This window comes from Vigna radiata, unplaced genomic scaffold, assembly GCF_000741045.1.
Source record: "Vigna radiata var. radiata cultivar VC1973A unplaced genomic scaffold, Vradiata_ver6 scaffold_357, whole genome shotgun sequence".
NCBI lineage: Eukaryota > Viridiplantae > Streptophyta > Magnoliopsida > Fabales > Fabaceae > Vigna > Vigna radiata.
The window spans coordinates 68,695-84,705 of record NW_014542188.1 but is presented as its reverse complement, the minus strand read 5'-3'; the positions used below and the strand labels follow the sequence as shown (position 1 = coordinate 84,705).

General features: G+C 30.0%; 1 protein-coding gene across 1 annotated transcript; it reads right to left on the bottom strand.

The window, feature by feature from the left end:
* Positions 1–14,010: 14,010 nt before the first annotated feature.
* On the bottom strand, positions 14,011–14,373 carry LOC106779208 (uncharacterized mitochondrial protein AtMg00300-like). Its single transcript, XM_014667278.1, has one exon. The coding sequence runs from the start codon at positions 14,371–14,373 to the stop codon at positions 14,011–14,013; it is 363 nt and encodes a 120-aa protein (XP_014522764.1).
* Between the last annotated feature and the right edge of the window lie 1,638 nt (positions 14,374–16,011).

Sequence of the window (16,011 nt, the reverse complement as noted above, 5' to 3'; positions counted from 1 at the left end):
AATACGAGGACCAAGAAGGGATTAAGCCAACACGTTAGCATACCACGTCAGCTAAACTTAACGCCGTTTGAGATCAGTTAACGGTTGGGGTAAAATGTGTGCATTTTTACAAAAATTATGACCCAATTGAGACAATTCAAAACTTGAGGACCGAACTGAGATTTTCACACAAATATTAGGACCAAGGGAGGGTTTAAGCCTATAAGTAAGTATTTCATATCTTAGTTTATTTATTAGGACTTAATATGTTTTAAAAAAACAACTTCAAACCTTACTTTGTTGGTAGCTCATGGATAAGTTATCATATTTTTCTCTTGTAAAATGTTCTCTTTAATATGAAAAAAAAAAATTCAATATAAGTATTTCTATCTCAATAAAAGAGTTAGACAGAATCAAATATTCTGTCAAATATCTTATCATTTATGACTCTTGATTTTAACAATTTACAATATTAGTTTTTTTATGGTGTAATATTACATTGATTACTGTAATTATTCATCAGCATTCTGTTTATGAAAGTATTTATCTATATTAACATAATTGTAGGATTTTGATTGTACATTACTACTTGTATTTAAACAATACATGATGAATGCAAATCATCTCATTCAATACAATTTTCTATCTTGGTATCGGAGCTATCAAACAAATAACTCTTGATCCATAACCACAACCATTATGTCATCTGCTACCAATCAGAAAAATAACCTACATTCTACAATCTCTATCAAGTTGGACAGAGACAATTATCTATTATAGAAATTGTTATGCTTACTAGTGATTAGAGAATATAAACTTGATGGCTATATACTAGGGACAATAGAATGTCCAAACTAATTCATTGTTGTGGAGAATACGACAACAAAAGTTAATCCTAACTATAAGGATTGGCAAGCCCGGGATCAAGTCATTCTAGGATGGTTGATTAATTCTTTGTCAATTGACATTACAACTCAATTGCTCCATTGTGAAACATCTAAACAAATTTAAGATGAAGCTCAAAGCCTTGCTAATGCACACACTAGATCCAGAACATCTATTTAAAATCTGGATTTCACTTACTATGGAAATTGTTATGCTTACTAGTGATTAGAGAATGTAAACTTGATGGCTATATACTAGGGACAATAGAATGTCCAAACTAATACATTGTTGCGGAGAATACGACAACAAAAGTTAACTATAAGGATTGGCAAGCCCGGGATCAAGTCATTCTAGGATGGTTGATTAATTCTATGTCAATTGACATTACAACTCAATTTCTCCATTGTGAAACATCTAAACAAATTTAAGATGAAGCTCAAAGCCTTGCTAATGCACACACTAGATCCAAAACATCTATTTAAAATTTGGATTTCACAACACACGTAAAGGAGACATGAAGATGCATCAATATATTTGCAAGATGAAAAATCTTGTTGATGAATTAAAGTTGGCAGGTTCACAAATCTCTAATTCTGATTTAGTGATTCAGACACTAAATGGTTAGGATTCTGATTACAATTCAGTGGTTGTCAAGCTATATGACCAGATTAACATTAGTTGGGTTGAATTGCAAATTCAATTGTTAACCTTTAAAAGCATATTAGATCAACTCAATAATTTCAGCAGTCTTAACCTGAATGTCTTTACAAAATTTGTTGTCGAAAAGGAGTCCAGAAGCAATAGATTTGATCCCAAGGTGATTGAGGTTTTGTATTGAGGTTTTTCGAAACACAAAAAATGATACTTCATTATTCATTCTTAGAGGTACAAATCATACTACGTTCCTTCTTATTTATGTTGATGACATTATTGTAACAAGAAGCAACTAAAATGTTCATCAATCAATTGAATGTTGTTTTCTTACTTAAAGACTTAGGATATATACACCACTTTCTTGGCATTGAAGTACAAAGGAATATAGTGGAATGTACCCAAGACAAACTAAGTACATAAAAGATATTTTGAAGAAGTTCAACATGGAGACAATTTTTGTCTGTCCAACACTAATGGTGGCAGATTCACTATAGAAGGGGAACCAATGACCAATGCTACTTTGTATAGATAAGCCATAGGTGCATTACAAGATTTGGCCAACACAAGGCCAGACATTGCTATTGCTGTCAATAAACTCAGTCGGTACATGAGCACACCTACCATGGATCATTGGCAAGGAATAAAAAGAATAGTAAGATATCTTTAAGCCACAATGAACCTCTGTTGGCACATAAAACCTTCAAGTGATCTTGACATAATGTAGTATTCTAATGTAGATTGGGCAACTAGTACTTATGAAAAAAAATCCATGACAGGGCAGTGCTTGTTTCTTGGAGAAACTTTTGTTTCCTGGTCTTTAAGAAAACAAAAGGTAGTGTCGCGATCAAGCATAGAAACAAAATACAAAGCTTTGGTTGATCTTGTTGTTGAACTAGCTTGGATTAGATCTCCACTGAGAGAACTAAAACTACAAATGCTCAGAAAACCAATTGTGTGGTGTGATAACCTAAGTGCTAAGTCAATTGCTTATAATCTAGTCATGCACACATGACCTAAACACATTGAGATACATGTGCACTACATATGTGATTAAGTCCTGCAAAATGAAGTAAATGTAGCCTATATATGTTCCTACTACTGATCAAATTGCAAACTATTTAACTAAACCTCTCACTCATACCAGATTCAACTTGCTAAGAGACAAACTTGGCATGACTATGTCACCATTAGTTTAAGAGGGGGAGTTAGACAAAATCAAATATTTTGTCAAATATCTTATTATTTGTGACTCTTGATTTTGGCGATTCACAATATTAATTTTCTTTTATGGTGTAATATTACATGTAATTACTATAATTATTCATCAACATCCTATTTAGGAAAGTATTTGTCTATATTACCATAATTATAGGATGTTGATTGTACATTACTACTTGTATTTAAACAATACATTATCAATGCAAATAATCACATTAATACCATTTTCTATCTAAAAGGACCAATATTCTTCCTTTGTTTCTAACCATTGTTGTCAAAACAGGTAATCTGGCTCGACCCAGCCTGGTCCACCACGGGTTGGTGGGTTAAACGGGTTGGCTCAGTGGCTCACTTAATTACAAGTTTTTTTTTTCAAATAAAAAAAAGTTACAAAATTTTGTAATTCAAATATAAATAAATTTAACTCTAAAATGATGTTAAACTCCAAAGACAAGCAAAAATAAAAAAAGTATCATACAATCCATATGTAATCCAAAAGCAAGCACAAAAAATAAACAAATAAGTTTCTAATATTGTTAATTTTTATCTCACTTATCCATTTATAAGATTAGAGTCTTGAATGGATAAATCTTTAATATTTTGCTCTCTTGAAACATCTTCTTTATCTCCCTCTACAATACAACAAAAAAATTTTAACTAATAATATTAAAATACAAAGTAATAAATAATTAAATTAAATTAGGTGGGTTGGTGAACCAACTCGGTTCATCATGGGTTCAACTCGAGTAAGTTGGATTCTAAGTGGGTCGGCTTGAAAATTGACCTGTGTAAAAAAATTACATTTTTTTTTCAAATTCAACCCGATCTGAACCCATAGTGGATCAGATTGGTCCATAGATTCTAACCCATTTTGAGAGCATTGTTTCTATATGTGATTAGATACATAATGAATGAGCATATTTAACTAGAGTTTTAGACTCAAATGAGAGTTTATTAATACTTATAATGAGATAATTTAGTAATATTTTCTTTGTTAAAAAAATATTTGTGATATCCGCATTCACGTGGCACTTTAATGTTATAGGCTCAAAATCTTCAATGGATAAACTCACAATTCTAAGATAGTTCCTTTTTCATCTCTGAAATGGTGAAGATATGATGTTGCACAATTCTTCAAAGGTTGAACCGAGTTGACTCCGACCAAAGTTCGCGTAGTTCTAGTCAAGTGAACTAGTTCTAGATCAACATAAATTAGCTTTGGTCCAGGTTGAGTCGAGTTGAATCAACAAATGTGTAATAGACCTAATAGTTAAATATATTAGATCGGTTTCACTGGATTTAGTCTAATTAACAAACTAGATTGAATCCAATTTTGAAATGAAAAAAAATCCAAAATTTGGTTTATCTAGTTTATATGGATATGGATTATACATTCATTCTATTTTATTGGATCTATTATAGATTTTGAAAAATCCAATCCATGACTACCCTTATTGAAGAAATAAATTTAGAAAAATTCTTTACACCATTTTTTTCTCAATGACTTCATCTATACACAAAGGTGCAACTTCAACATATCTTTAATGTCAAACCCTTGCACAAAACGAGCCATTGTTATTTTTTCACGATGACCCTAATCATGTACATCTCCATCTATTTAAAATGCTCATTAACATTATGTTTTCCTTGTGGATAATCTTAGAGATAATATAATTTTATAAACTTAATCTCTAACCATTAAATCTCTGCAAAAAGAATCCAACAATTAAAAATGGGCAGTATGAATCTCCAATAGCAATTGAAGCCCATCCAAAACTTCTATAGAGAGCTCCACTGCAGTCTCCAGGACTCACTTCATTTCATCCATTGACCATTTCCACCATCATCATCCATCACTTTCATCCATGTCTTAGGTGGTCTTCCACATTGAAGACTAATCCTTCTCTATTAATTATATTGTAATTTCATATCAGACTCTAAGGTTATGTGCAATTAAATATTCTGTTCTTTTAATTTATTTATCAGAGTCTATTTTGATCTTTTTTTTTTTTTTAAATTCTAACTATTGCTTATAGGATTGTCTTAGAACATTTGATAATTTAATCTTAAATTTTAATTAAGATTGTTATCAGTTTGGTTAATTCTAATAATCTTTTGTATAAATGAAAAAGGTAATCTTCCCATGGATATGCTTAAAACATGTGTCAAGTAATAGAACACTTAGCTTGTACACGCTTGAAACAAGAGAAGTGTAATGGGTTTTCATTTCTATACTCTTGGAACAAGTGAGAAACTAGATGAAATATATTTAAGTTTATTTAACTAATTCAAAACTTTTTAACTGGAAGGATAGAAAAACAAATTATTACTTTTTAGTTATAGACATAGGGAATAAATACATTATAATAAGAAGTTCAATCATATACACTTGAAATGAAATGAATTAGAGTCTTAATAATAAATTAATTAAAACTTATTTGGTTAATTCGAGGTCTTTGTTTATAAATTTAAAAGAACAGTCAATAAAAAATTCAACTATGAGAGAGCTAAAGAATCAACTTATGCTTTTACTTTTATTTATTTTTATATTTTTTTATATTTCTCTTTCGGTTGAATTTGTCCGAGAGTTGATCGTCCTTCCTTATTCTACTTCATGCTTTGATCGTCCAATCCTCTTGAAGAAATTTTCATAAGTTGTTGACCTGCACAAGACAGTTTGACGTTCAAGTGAGATATGTTACATAAAGAGGTCTATATTTTATTAGGATCGAATATGAACTCCATACTTGGATACCAATAGTATATTTATAAGGTAAGTCCATTGATTATATTAATTATTCATTAATACAATATATTTGTACAATATAATTTGTTAATCACCCATAAATACCATATATTTGCCTTTGATATGGTAATTAAATATATTAGCGGACTATTAATGACATCCATCTTATCTGATTCGCGATCACTGAATTACCGGTTGGTGCGGATGATCCCCTCAAAACAGTCGGCTACCTTGGTATAGTACAATTTCTTTTATTGTTTTAAAACCCTCTTTTCTCTTTATTGTTTACATTTCTAATCTCTTTCTACAAACTCTTATATTGTTCTATATCGAATTGATCTCGAAGTGATTTATATTGACTTAACTCTTTTTATAATTTCAATGATAATTTATTACACATCACCAATCGTCTCACATATTTATCGTTTATGAATGGTTCTACTCGTATTTACACCCAAATTGACTTTTTTTTATAATAAAACATTCTTTGTCTTTTTTCACTTGCCCTTCATTTAAGTTTCCAATAAAAATAAAATAATTTATAATAAAAAGTTGCTTTCAAAAGTGGCACTAAAAAGGTTTAAAACAAATTATAGCATCAACAAAAAGAGAAATAGTAAAGATCAATTTCACTTCCAAGGAACAAATAAGACACTTATACTATAGAGAACCAAAACACACTTGTCGAACAAGACAAAATACATAGACAAATTAAAACTAGAATAAAGACACTCAATTAAGCTGAATTTATTATTTTTTACTAGGTCCAATATATATATATATATATATATATATATATATATATATATATATATATATATATATATAGAGAGAGAGAGAGAGAGAGAGAACAACAAACAGTACGTGTTTGTATTTTGTTTTCTTGCATTTAATCTCTTTTACGTTTTTTTGCGCTTTTGTTTTCTACAAAAAATAAAACAATTTCTTCTTCACCAAAAGTGACATAAAAATATAAATTTTATTAACAACTTCTTGATACCAAATAATCATGAAGTTTGATTTAAATATTCTCTCTCCAATTATTGGGGTTGGTTCTTGTTACGTGGCAGAGTTACTTTTTCAACAAGTGGTTTAATTGGGTGACCTAATCATAACCAACTGTCATATAATTTGTAATTTGTGTAGCTCCTTAAACAATTACATCATTAGAACTATTACATTAGGATCATTAGGTACTACCAACGTTGTAGTTTCTTCCATAATATTTATTTATTTATTTACGTAGGATCATTACATCTTACTATTCTTCTTTCAAGGAGCACAAATGTGATCATTATATCATGGATATCCGACTATCAAAACAACGATTTTTAATGTACCCAATTTCAGTGCAATGATGATGCACTAAAATGCTCTTGAAACTAATGTCTTTGTGTCAATGTTGTATTTTGTATACTTAATTAAGTACTAATTCCTGATATATCAATAATTTAAAAACTCAAAATAGGTAATGAATATAAGAAACAGAAAATGCCACAGCTTTGAAAAGGATACATTTTTAAATTTCTTTAGTATTGATAACTTATAAAGAATATATCAATTGAGAGCAATTTAGATGAAGTGGTGTATAGTAGGGAAAATTATATGAAGTGGTGCTTTGTGTTCCTTTTTTTTTTTGTCACTGTTTATAAGGACTGCTTGACAAAGCATTATTTGTATATTTGTTTTCCTTCCTTAGATATTTTTCTTCCCTTTAATTATAGTTTTTTTTTTCATTTTTTTTCTATTATTTATTAACTTTTAAGTAAAGATAATATTTTATTTTCAATAATTTTATGAGTGAAAAATTTTTAATAACAATATCAAAATTTTCTAATATTGAATTCTTCTAATTTTATAACTCAAAAGTTTCAAGTAAATTCTTTTCGAAAGATGTTAAACAAGTTAGTTGGTTATGATCCTTTGTGGGTTTATGCCGTTTAATTAAACAAAGGAATAAAGAGAGTGAAAAACAACATATGGTCACTTGGATTTTTTTTTTTTTTTTTACTTTTTGGAAGTTCTTAGTATAGAGTAAAATTCCATTTATTAAGAATTTATGAAATAAAATTAGGGTATGTTCAAATATCAATTATAGATGTTTGATTTTATTTAAAATCAATGGTTGAATTGAATGCAAATAAAGTTAAACTTAAACATTTTTTCTCACTGACTTGAGATGGGCATGCAAACACTTCATTGGAAAGGAATAATGATTCTTTAGAGAGAATATTCAACTTCGAAAATAGACAATCTTAAAACTCTCGTAGCTATAATGTTTTATTTTTCTTCCTACATAATGTTTTGAGCAAAAATTATGTCACAAAATGAAACACATAGGTTATTTAAATTAATTAAATCAATTTGAAACAAAAAAGAGTTTACATAATCTTTTATTGATCAAGCAATTATCAAAGGAAATCTTTAATTAATTTTATGGTCATTAATGAGAAAGTTTGTAATTTTTTTTATATATTATTGATGCTTTTGGCAAAATTAAAAATAAGCATTACATAACCAAGACAATGATTGAAGTTAATAAAGAGGTAAGTGAAGAAAACATTGAGCGAGTATAATAGATAATGTTCATATGTGAAATGTTGTTTGAAATGATTATTGAAATTTCATTTTCTAAATTTTCTTTTGATACTATGTAAAGTGCACACATTGAATTTTGCCTTTAATAACACATGTTCAAACAAATATTGAAGAAAATATGTCATTTATAATTAATGTAGTAGGACTGATAATTGTTGATGATATTTCATTTATTTGGAACTTATAATGAACCACTTCGTGATATTGACCATTTTAACGATTTCTCACATGTGAAGTTGATTATTGTTATGGATACACATTTTACATTTTTCATATATTATAGTGACAATGAGAAAATTTAAATTTTTGAAATTCTTCTCACTATTAACACTAAATGACTTTCTTTTACACATTATTATAGTAAGGTCCAACTTTTCAAATACTTTTGTTTTGAATGATGTATATATATGGTGAAAAAAAATTGACTAAGCTTTATTGAAAGGATAGTTTTTTTTTAAATCTTAAAGAGAATATGCATTTAGACTTGTTACAAGAGAAAAACTATGCACATTTCGATTTATAGTCAACACCTTAAAAAGGATTATTGTTTGCAAAAGAAAATTATTTTTGTGTTGGGAGGTAGAATTTGAGATTTTATGAATAAGATTTATCTTGCAAAATGCTGAATACACATTCACGCACTCTATTAGACTATAATGTGGGTAATATTTTACTAAAAAAACATTTACTTAATAATTTAAAATAATAATTTTATTGTTTAATTTAAAATATTAATATATATTATATATTATTAAAATGGGTAACTATACATATTACAAACGAATTTGATGGATTTTATCAACAAAATAAATTTGTTATTAAAATCTATGATAATTAAAATTTCAAAATCTGTTTATAAAATTCGTTACTAATTAATTTAAATTTGTTGACAAATTTATTTTTATTTTTTAAATTTTGTCAATAATTCAAATAATTTTTGTAATAAATGGAGTATGTATGTAACATGCTTAGAGTTGATAATAAATTTGAATCCTAAGTAAATTTATCCTATCAATGCTTTTTTTTTTTTTTTAAATTTGTATGTAAGTTAGGAGACTATTACTTCTTATATTGTAATTTTTTTCTTAAGGTATTATTGTGAATAATGACTTTAACATACTTCAAATAAGACCGCATGGGAATAAAGATAATTCTAGGAAGAAGAATAAATGTTTGAAAATGTTTTCACAACTAGCGATGATAGAGGAAATATTGCACTTAAATCTATCGTTCTATGTGTTTGCTATGTAAAATAGTGAAGAATCAATCACCATCTATTTTTTGAGTGTGGCATTGTTGTTTATCTTTGATCTTGACTACAGGGGATTTTTTATAATATGCATTGTTTGAATACAATTCATCTTACCGAATTTAACAACTCTCCTAGTAATTCTATAATAAAACTTGTGTAGTTAGCAACTATGACTTACATTGTGTAAATGATTTGGAGATTGGGGGAACTATGGTAGATTTTAGAAAAATATTTCATGGTGAACAATTAATCAAAATATAAAACGGTTAAGTTTGATTGGTAACTCCAACAAACATATGTCGGAAAGAGGTATAATCGTTACACAAGTTCTTTGATGATTTTCTAATATAGGTTAGGTTAAACTGAACACAAAAGGGGCAACTTATGGATGTTTAGGTAATGACGTTGTGTTGGGTTGTTTATAAGTAGTAAGGATGAATATATTATATAGAACCGTCAAAATTGGTCACAATCCGCGAGTCAATCTGGCTCACCACGGGTTCGGTCCGGGTTTGGTTTGAAAAAAATTAATTTGTTTTATGCGGGTCAGATTTCAACCCGGCTCATTTAAACCCGACTCATGCGGGTTGAACTCGTGGTGGGCCGAGTTGGCCCGCCAACCCACCTACCTAATTTTATTTTTTTTAATTTATTATTTTATTTATGAAATCCTAACAAATAAAATACTCTCTTCACTCACTGTGTATACCAAAAAAATAACTGTTCTCACAAAACACTTTCACGGAACTTGTTCTCGTTTACGGTGCTGTCACTCTCACTTCTTTACTGAAATTCTTCAAGGAGCATGTTTTTTGTGTTTGTTTTTGGATGACATTTGAATTATATTGTTATTATTATTTTGAATTGTCTTTAGTTTCACATCATTTTTTGAGAGTGAAACTTATTTAAATTTGAATATAGAAAGTTTGTAATTTTTTTATTTAAAAAGCTATAATTAAATGGGCTAGTGAGCCAACCCGTTTACCCACCAACCCGTGGTGGGTCGAGCCGGGTTTAGATTTTTCTGGATCGCTAATAAATGAACCGAGTTAGGTTGGCTCACTAAGTGATCAACCCGGACCAGGTCAGGTCGAGGCAGGTTACCCGTTTTGACAGCTTTAATATTATAGGTTTTTCATATTTATTATATAAGGCATATTTAGATACTTAAGTTGTTCTTTAGTCTCTTAGAGGAAGATGGAAAAATTGTTTGGAGATATGTAATCAAATATGAAATTTAAGTATTGATAACTTATCTTCATTGTGTATAAATAATAAGATTTATTGTACACTAGTGTAGAAAAAGATTTTGACACCAGCTATTTTAGACATTAGGTTTTGGTTTTATAACTAAAACATATTTAGACGAGATAAAAAAATATGACTTTTGAACTTTGATTATCAACTGAAACATGAAATTATAAATATATAATAAAAAATATAAAAAATTATGGATTAGGCTTGAGTTCAAATAGTAACTGAAACCTAAACTTTTCTTTATTTAAAAAAAAATTAAGGGGTATTTGGCCTCATTTCTTACTACAACTGAGACAAAATACCTTTAAAAATTAAATAATATCTTAAATAAAAAGGGAATTAGATTTCAAAGCCAACTACAATTTCATGATTTGGTTATAATTATAACTAAATTCTAATATGGGCATTTTTTTTAAATATTTTTTCTTCTAAAAAGTATTCAGTTATCACCAAAACTAAAGCCTAATATCCATTTATGTTTTAGTTTTGATTATAACTTAAGCCTAATGTAGATGTTTTGTTTTTCAATTTTTATTTTTGTTTTTGTTGCTTCCTACATATTTTAAATATGCACAAAATACCATAGAACCAACACACAAATAACACATTATATTTATCACACCTAGAATAAGTCAGAATCTAGGTATAAGAGTATGTTATACTCATACGTAAATATGTTAAATACTAATGCAACATATATCAAACATAAAAAAAATACATTAAACCTAAAAAAACTAATTGAACATGAATATACAAAAAAAAAAATATTGAAAATATATTTATACAAAATTGAAAATTTTCATGAACCTAGGAGTACACAAAAATTTGAAACCGAAAGCCTCGTAAATCTTTAAAGTTTCAAGTTAGAAATTGTGTCTAGTGTGAAGAATCTGACAAAAAAGTAGTTGTATTAGCCTTTCAAATAAAAAAATAGAAAACAAAAACTTAAGCAAACCTCTCTCTCGCAATTTCAAAATGGAAGCAAAGTGGAGGTTATGGAGTTAGGGACGTGGAAGGGAAGGAAAAAGAGGATAATTGATGAGTGGTAGCAGTGGTGAAATGACAACGTGGTGACGTTTGATGACGAAAACAACGAAGGATGGTGAAAAAATGGCGTTCGTAGAGAACTAGAACAATGGAGGAAGATAGAAAAGTCTTCGTAAAAATTTTGTTAAAAATTACCTTAACCAACACTTTATGCTTCGATTATAATAAAATTTGAAACTAAATCCTCTCGCTTAGATAAAATAATAAAAAAAAGGGTTAAATATGTTTTTAGTCCCTATACTTTGGGACGATTTTGGTTTTAGTCCCTCTTTCAAACGAAGGTACAATTTAGTCCTTCAACTTTAGAAAACTCTGGTTTTAGTCCTTTTTACCAAATTTTTTTAACTAAAGTTGAAGGACTAAATTGTACCTTAGTTTGAAAGAGTGACTAAAGTCAAAATCGCCCCAAAGTATAGGGACTAAAAACATATTTAACCCTAAAAAAATGAAAATTTTGAAAAAAAAGAATGAAAAGTTTTGTTGTCCTTTTGGTCTCGATTTTTTAAAAACTAAAGCAGAACATATATATGGCTTTGGTTGTTCAATAACTGAAGTCAAATCCCCTCGCTGAGATGAAATAATTAAAGAAATAGTAGAAATTTTGAAAATTTCGTGTATTAAGACAAGATCGTTTAAAAAAAACGAGACATTTAACATTTCCTTTTCGGAAGTTGAACCAATACCGTTAAACGAAAAAAAAACATCGACAAATAAATTGTTTATTAAACTTTTTGTAAAAATAACGTTTTTTAGCATATAACGTCTAATAGACTATGTTTTACAAACAATGTCTAACAAGTATACTGAATCGTATCAAGTAATAATAAGTGGTAAGACCAAGTATTGTTTCCCTAGAGACTCATAGGCCTAGACTTTCATGTGATTTCTTGATTATTTAAGACTTGAATAACGAAAATTAGGGTTTGTAATGCAAAAATGAAAATTAAACATGCACATGCAAAGGTTGATCAATTGACCAAAAGATATAACGTAGTTGAGTGATATGGATGAATTGTGTTGTTGGGGTTTCCGACTTATCCTAATCAACTCTCATATATTTACGAATTCTACTTTATTCTATTTTTTCATTAATGTTAATGCCACTTTCTAATTTACCCTAATCCCGATGTCTTGGTGAAAAGTGCCTACTCCTAATTACTAGTTTACAATGTCTTGTCTCCCTAGCAATTGTTCATGCATTACATTCGCACAAAAGCTTAAAGGTTATCCCTATGTCTAGGTAATATTACTCCCGAGAGAATTCCCTCATGTCTAGATCTACCCACATGTGACCATATAGATAAAATCAAAGATCATACTATTGAATAATGTCTTAAACAAAGAATGCAAAGATAATGGAGGAAAAACTCTAACAATTAATAAAAGAAAGCATATGAATAAAGCATCAATACAATGTATGAAAGTTTCAATAGGATTACATTGTTTCCCCAACAACAATGGAGGTTTAGTTCACCAAGGACATGGTGGAACTAGATTAAAACAATGAAAAGAATGAAAAGATAAACCCTAGAATTGACAGATTGGAGCTCCCGCATCCAAAATTCGCTTTCGAGGGGTGAAAAGGGTGTTTTTACGTCTCCTTCTGCCAAAAGATGATCTCTCTAGGTCGTGCAAATCTATTTATAACTCATAAAAATAAGCAGAAACTGACCCATGCCCAAAAGACTAGCGCTCAACGCTGGGCCACCGCTCAGCGGTGGGCACGACACTCAAGATGGCACACAACGTTGGCGTCCAGGCAAAAAAAAGTGGAAAATTGGTCCCGAGACTGGCGCTCAGTGCCCATTACTTCTCAACGCTACTTTTTCTACACTTTGGTTGACTTTTCAGCATTATGGTTGACTGGGTGACTTTTCTAGTTGACTAGTTGACTTTTATGCATTCTGTTTGACTTTTCTGCACTACAACTCCTTGATACTTCAACCATTCTTTTAAATCATTCCAAAAACCTACAAAATCAAGGAAATTTAGTAATAAAGTCCTCAAGTATATCCTCAACTCTCTTATTCACAAAACTAAAGCAAAATCATGAGTCCAAGTAAGCTTCTAAGTCAAAAAGGGTGCATTAAGTATCAAAATTAAGTATAAAAATAACGGTTTTTAAACTGTTATCAACATCCAATTAACAGTTTTAGTACTAACAGTGAAAATGTAACTAGTAGTACTAACAGTTGAGGTGAGCCTGGCATAATCCTCTCCATTTTAATCTCGTGCTCATAGCAAAAATTCTTAAATTTGGTGTCTTCATATTCACCACCATTATTTGATCTAAGCATTTTGATCTTTAATCATGTCTCATTTTCAAATTTCAAATACTTCAGACTTATTTTTAAGAAAGTATGTTTATACCTAACTAAAGTGGTCGTCCATAAAGGTCATAAAACATCCCTTTACCACTAATGGATGAGACAGTTTTTGGACCCCAAACATTAGAGTGAACAAGCTCAAGTCTCTCTTTCTTCAAGATTTTTCCACATGTCTGAAAGCTTACTCGTTTCTGCTTTCCAAGTATACAATTTTCACAGATGTCAATTTCTGTTGACCGAAGACTTGATAGTTTCTCCTTTGAGTGCATGATCCTCATCCCTTTCTCAATCATATGACCTAACCTTTGGTGCCATAGGTTAGGACTTTCATTCATTGCAACTGCAATCAAATGACAAGCTCCTTCTGTCTTGTAGAGAGTACCGCACTTCCTACCACGAGCAATTGTCATTGCACCCTCTGAAATCATCTAATGATCACCAAGGAAGAATGTTGTGTAGCCATCATTGGCCAACTGGCCTACTAAGATTAAGTTCTTTGTTAGGTTGGGAATATGTCTAAGATTTTTCAATTCCCATCCAAACCTATTTAACTTAAACTTCACCACACCTTTACCAACAATCTCACAAGACTGCTCATTACCAAGGTAAACTTTTCCAAGATTTCTAGGGACATAATTCTTGAAGAATTCTTTTTGTGAGGTGGCATGAAAGGATGCTCCAGAGTCTAACACACAAGACTTTTCCTTGTTCTCTAAAGAACATATCAATGCATCTTCTCCTCTTGAGGTTGAAGCAACATTTTCTTCTACTTTATCCTCGTGATTCTTCCGTGCACTCTTGCACTGGTTTTTGTAGTGTCCCATCTTTCCACAATTCCATCACTCAACTACCTTTGAGTTTTGGAAACTACGATTATTCTTAGAATTAGACCTCCTTTCCTTGGATTTTCCACGTTCATATCCTCTGTTTGAACTTCTTCCTCTTGACTCTGTATGCAAAATTGAGGAGGATGAAGATTCTCCTGACTCTTTCCGTTGAATCTCTTCACTAAGAATTAGGTCACAAACATCATCAAACTTTAATTTATTACTGCCTGATGAGCTACTCATAGTTGTGACTATATCTTTCCAACTTTCCGGTAGAGAAGACAAAAGTATCAAGGCTCGTACATCAACAAACAATTTCAACTGAACTCATTTGAGTTGTGACTATATTGAGTTTGTAAAGATGTTGTGCTACCATTGTGCCATCTGACATCCCCAAATTAAATAACTGCCTCATCAAGTGAACTTTGTTTAGGGCTAACGACTTTTCATACATGCTTGAAAGAGTTGTCGTAAGACCTAACGTGATATTTTCTTTTGGAATATAAAATGCAACATTCTGGGATAATGTCAATCGAATAACTCTGAGAGTTTGTTGGTCGAGAAGTTAATACTTCATGTTTTCTAGTTGATGCCCCAAGAAAGGTTGATATAGCTTTTTTCTGAAACAAATAATCTTTAATCTGCATCTTCCAAAAGCCAAAGTTTGTACCATCGAACTTCTCAATTTTTATCTTTCCTTCATTTGCAGTCATTTCTCCCACTTAAATCTAACTCCCTTTGAACTGTTGATTACAATAATAGCAACTGGCTTTGATACCAGTTGTTAGGTAATTATGTAGAATTTATCTTAATAAGATTTGTGAGAGAAAATATAAATACAAAATAATAACACTTAAAATAGGACTCTTGAAATTATACTGCAAATATATTATTGATAAATAAAAATTATAATTTCACCTTTGTCTCTCATAAATTATTTTTTGCCTACATTTCTTCTCCACTTGTTGGAGTGAATTACAAAGAAATAAGCAACATGTATTTATAAGTGCATGTAAGACATATTCTCCATTCACTTTGTTTTCCTATTTTTAACCTTTCTAAAATATTATTGATTTTCCATTTTATGAAACCAAGAAGTAAGCATCCTTAATTTTCTCTCAACGGAGGATGCAAATCTCTTTGTTGAGTTGACCAATTCTAGTAAACTCTCTCTCTCTAATAGATCTTTCTCGAAGAAGACAATATATAGATGATTGCATG

What these genes read in the sequence shown, in the direction of transcription:
- LOC106779208 (XM_014667278.1), bottom strand. Translation starts at nt 14,373, where the DNA reads ATGACAATTGCTCGTGGTAGGAAGTGCGGTACTCTCTACAAGACAGAA.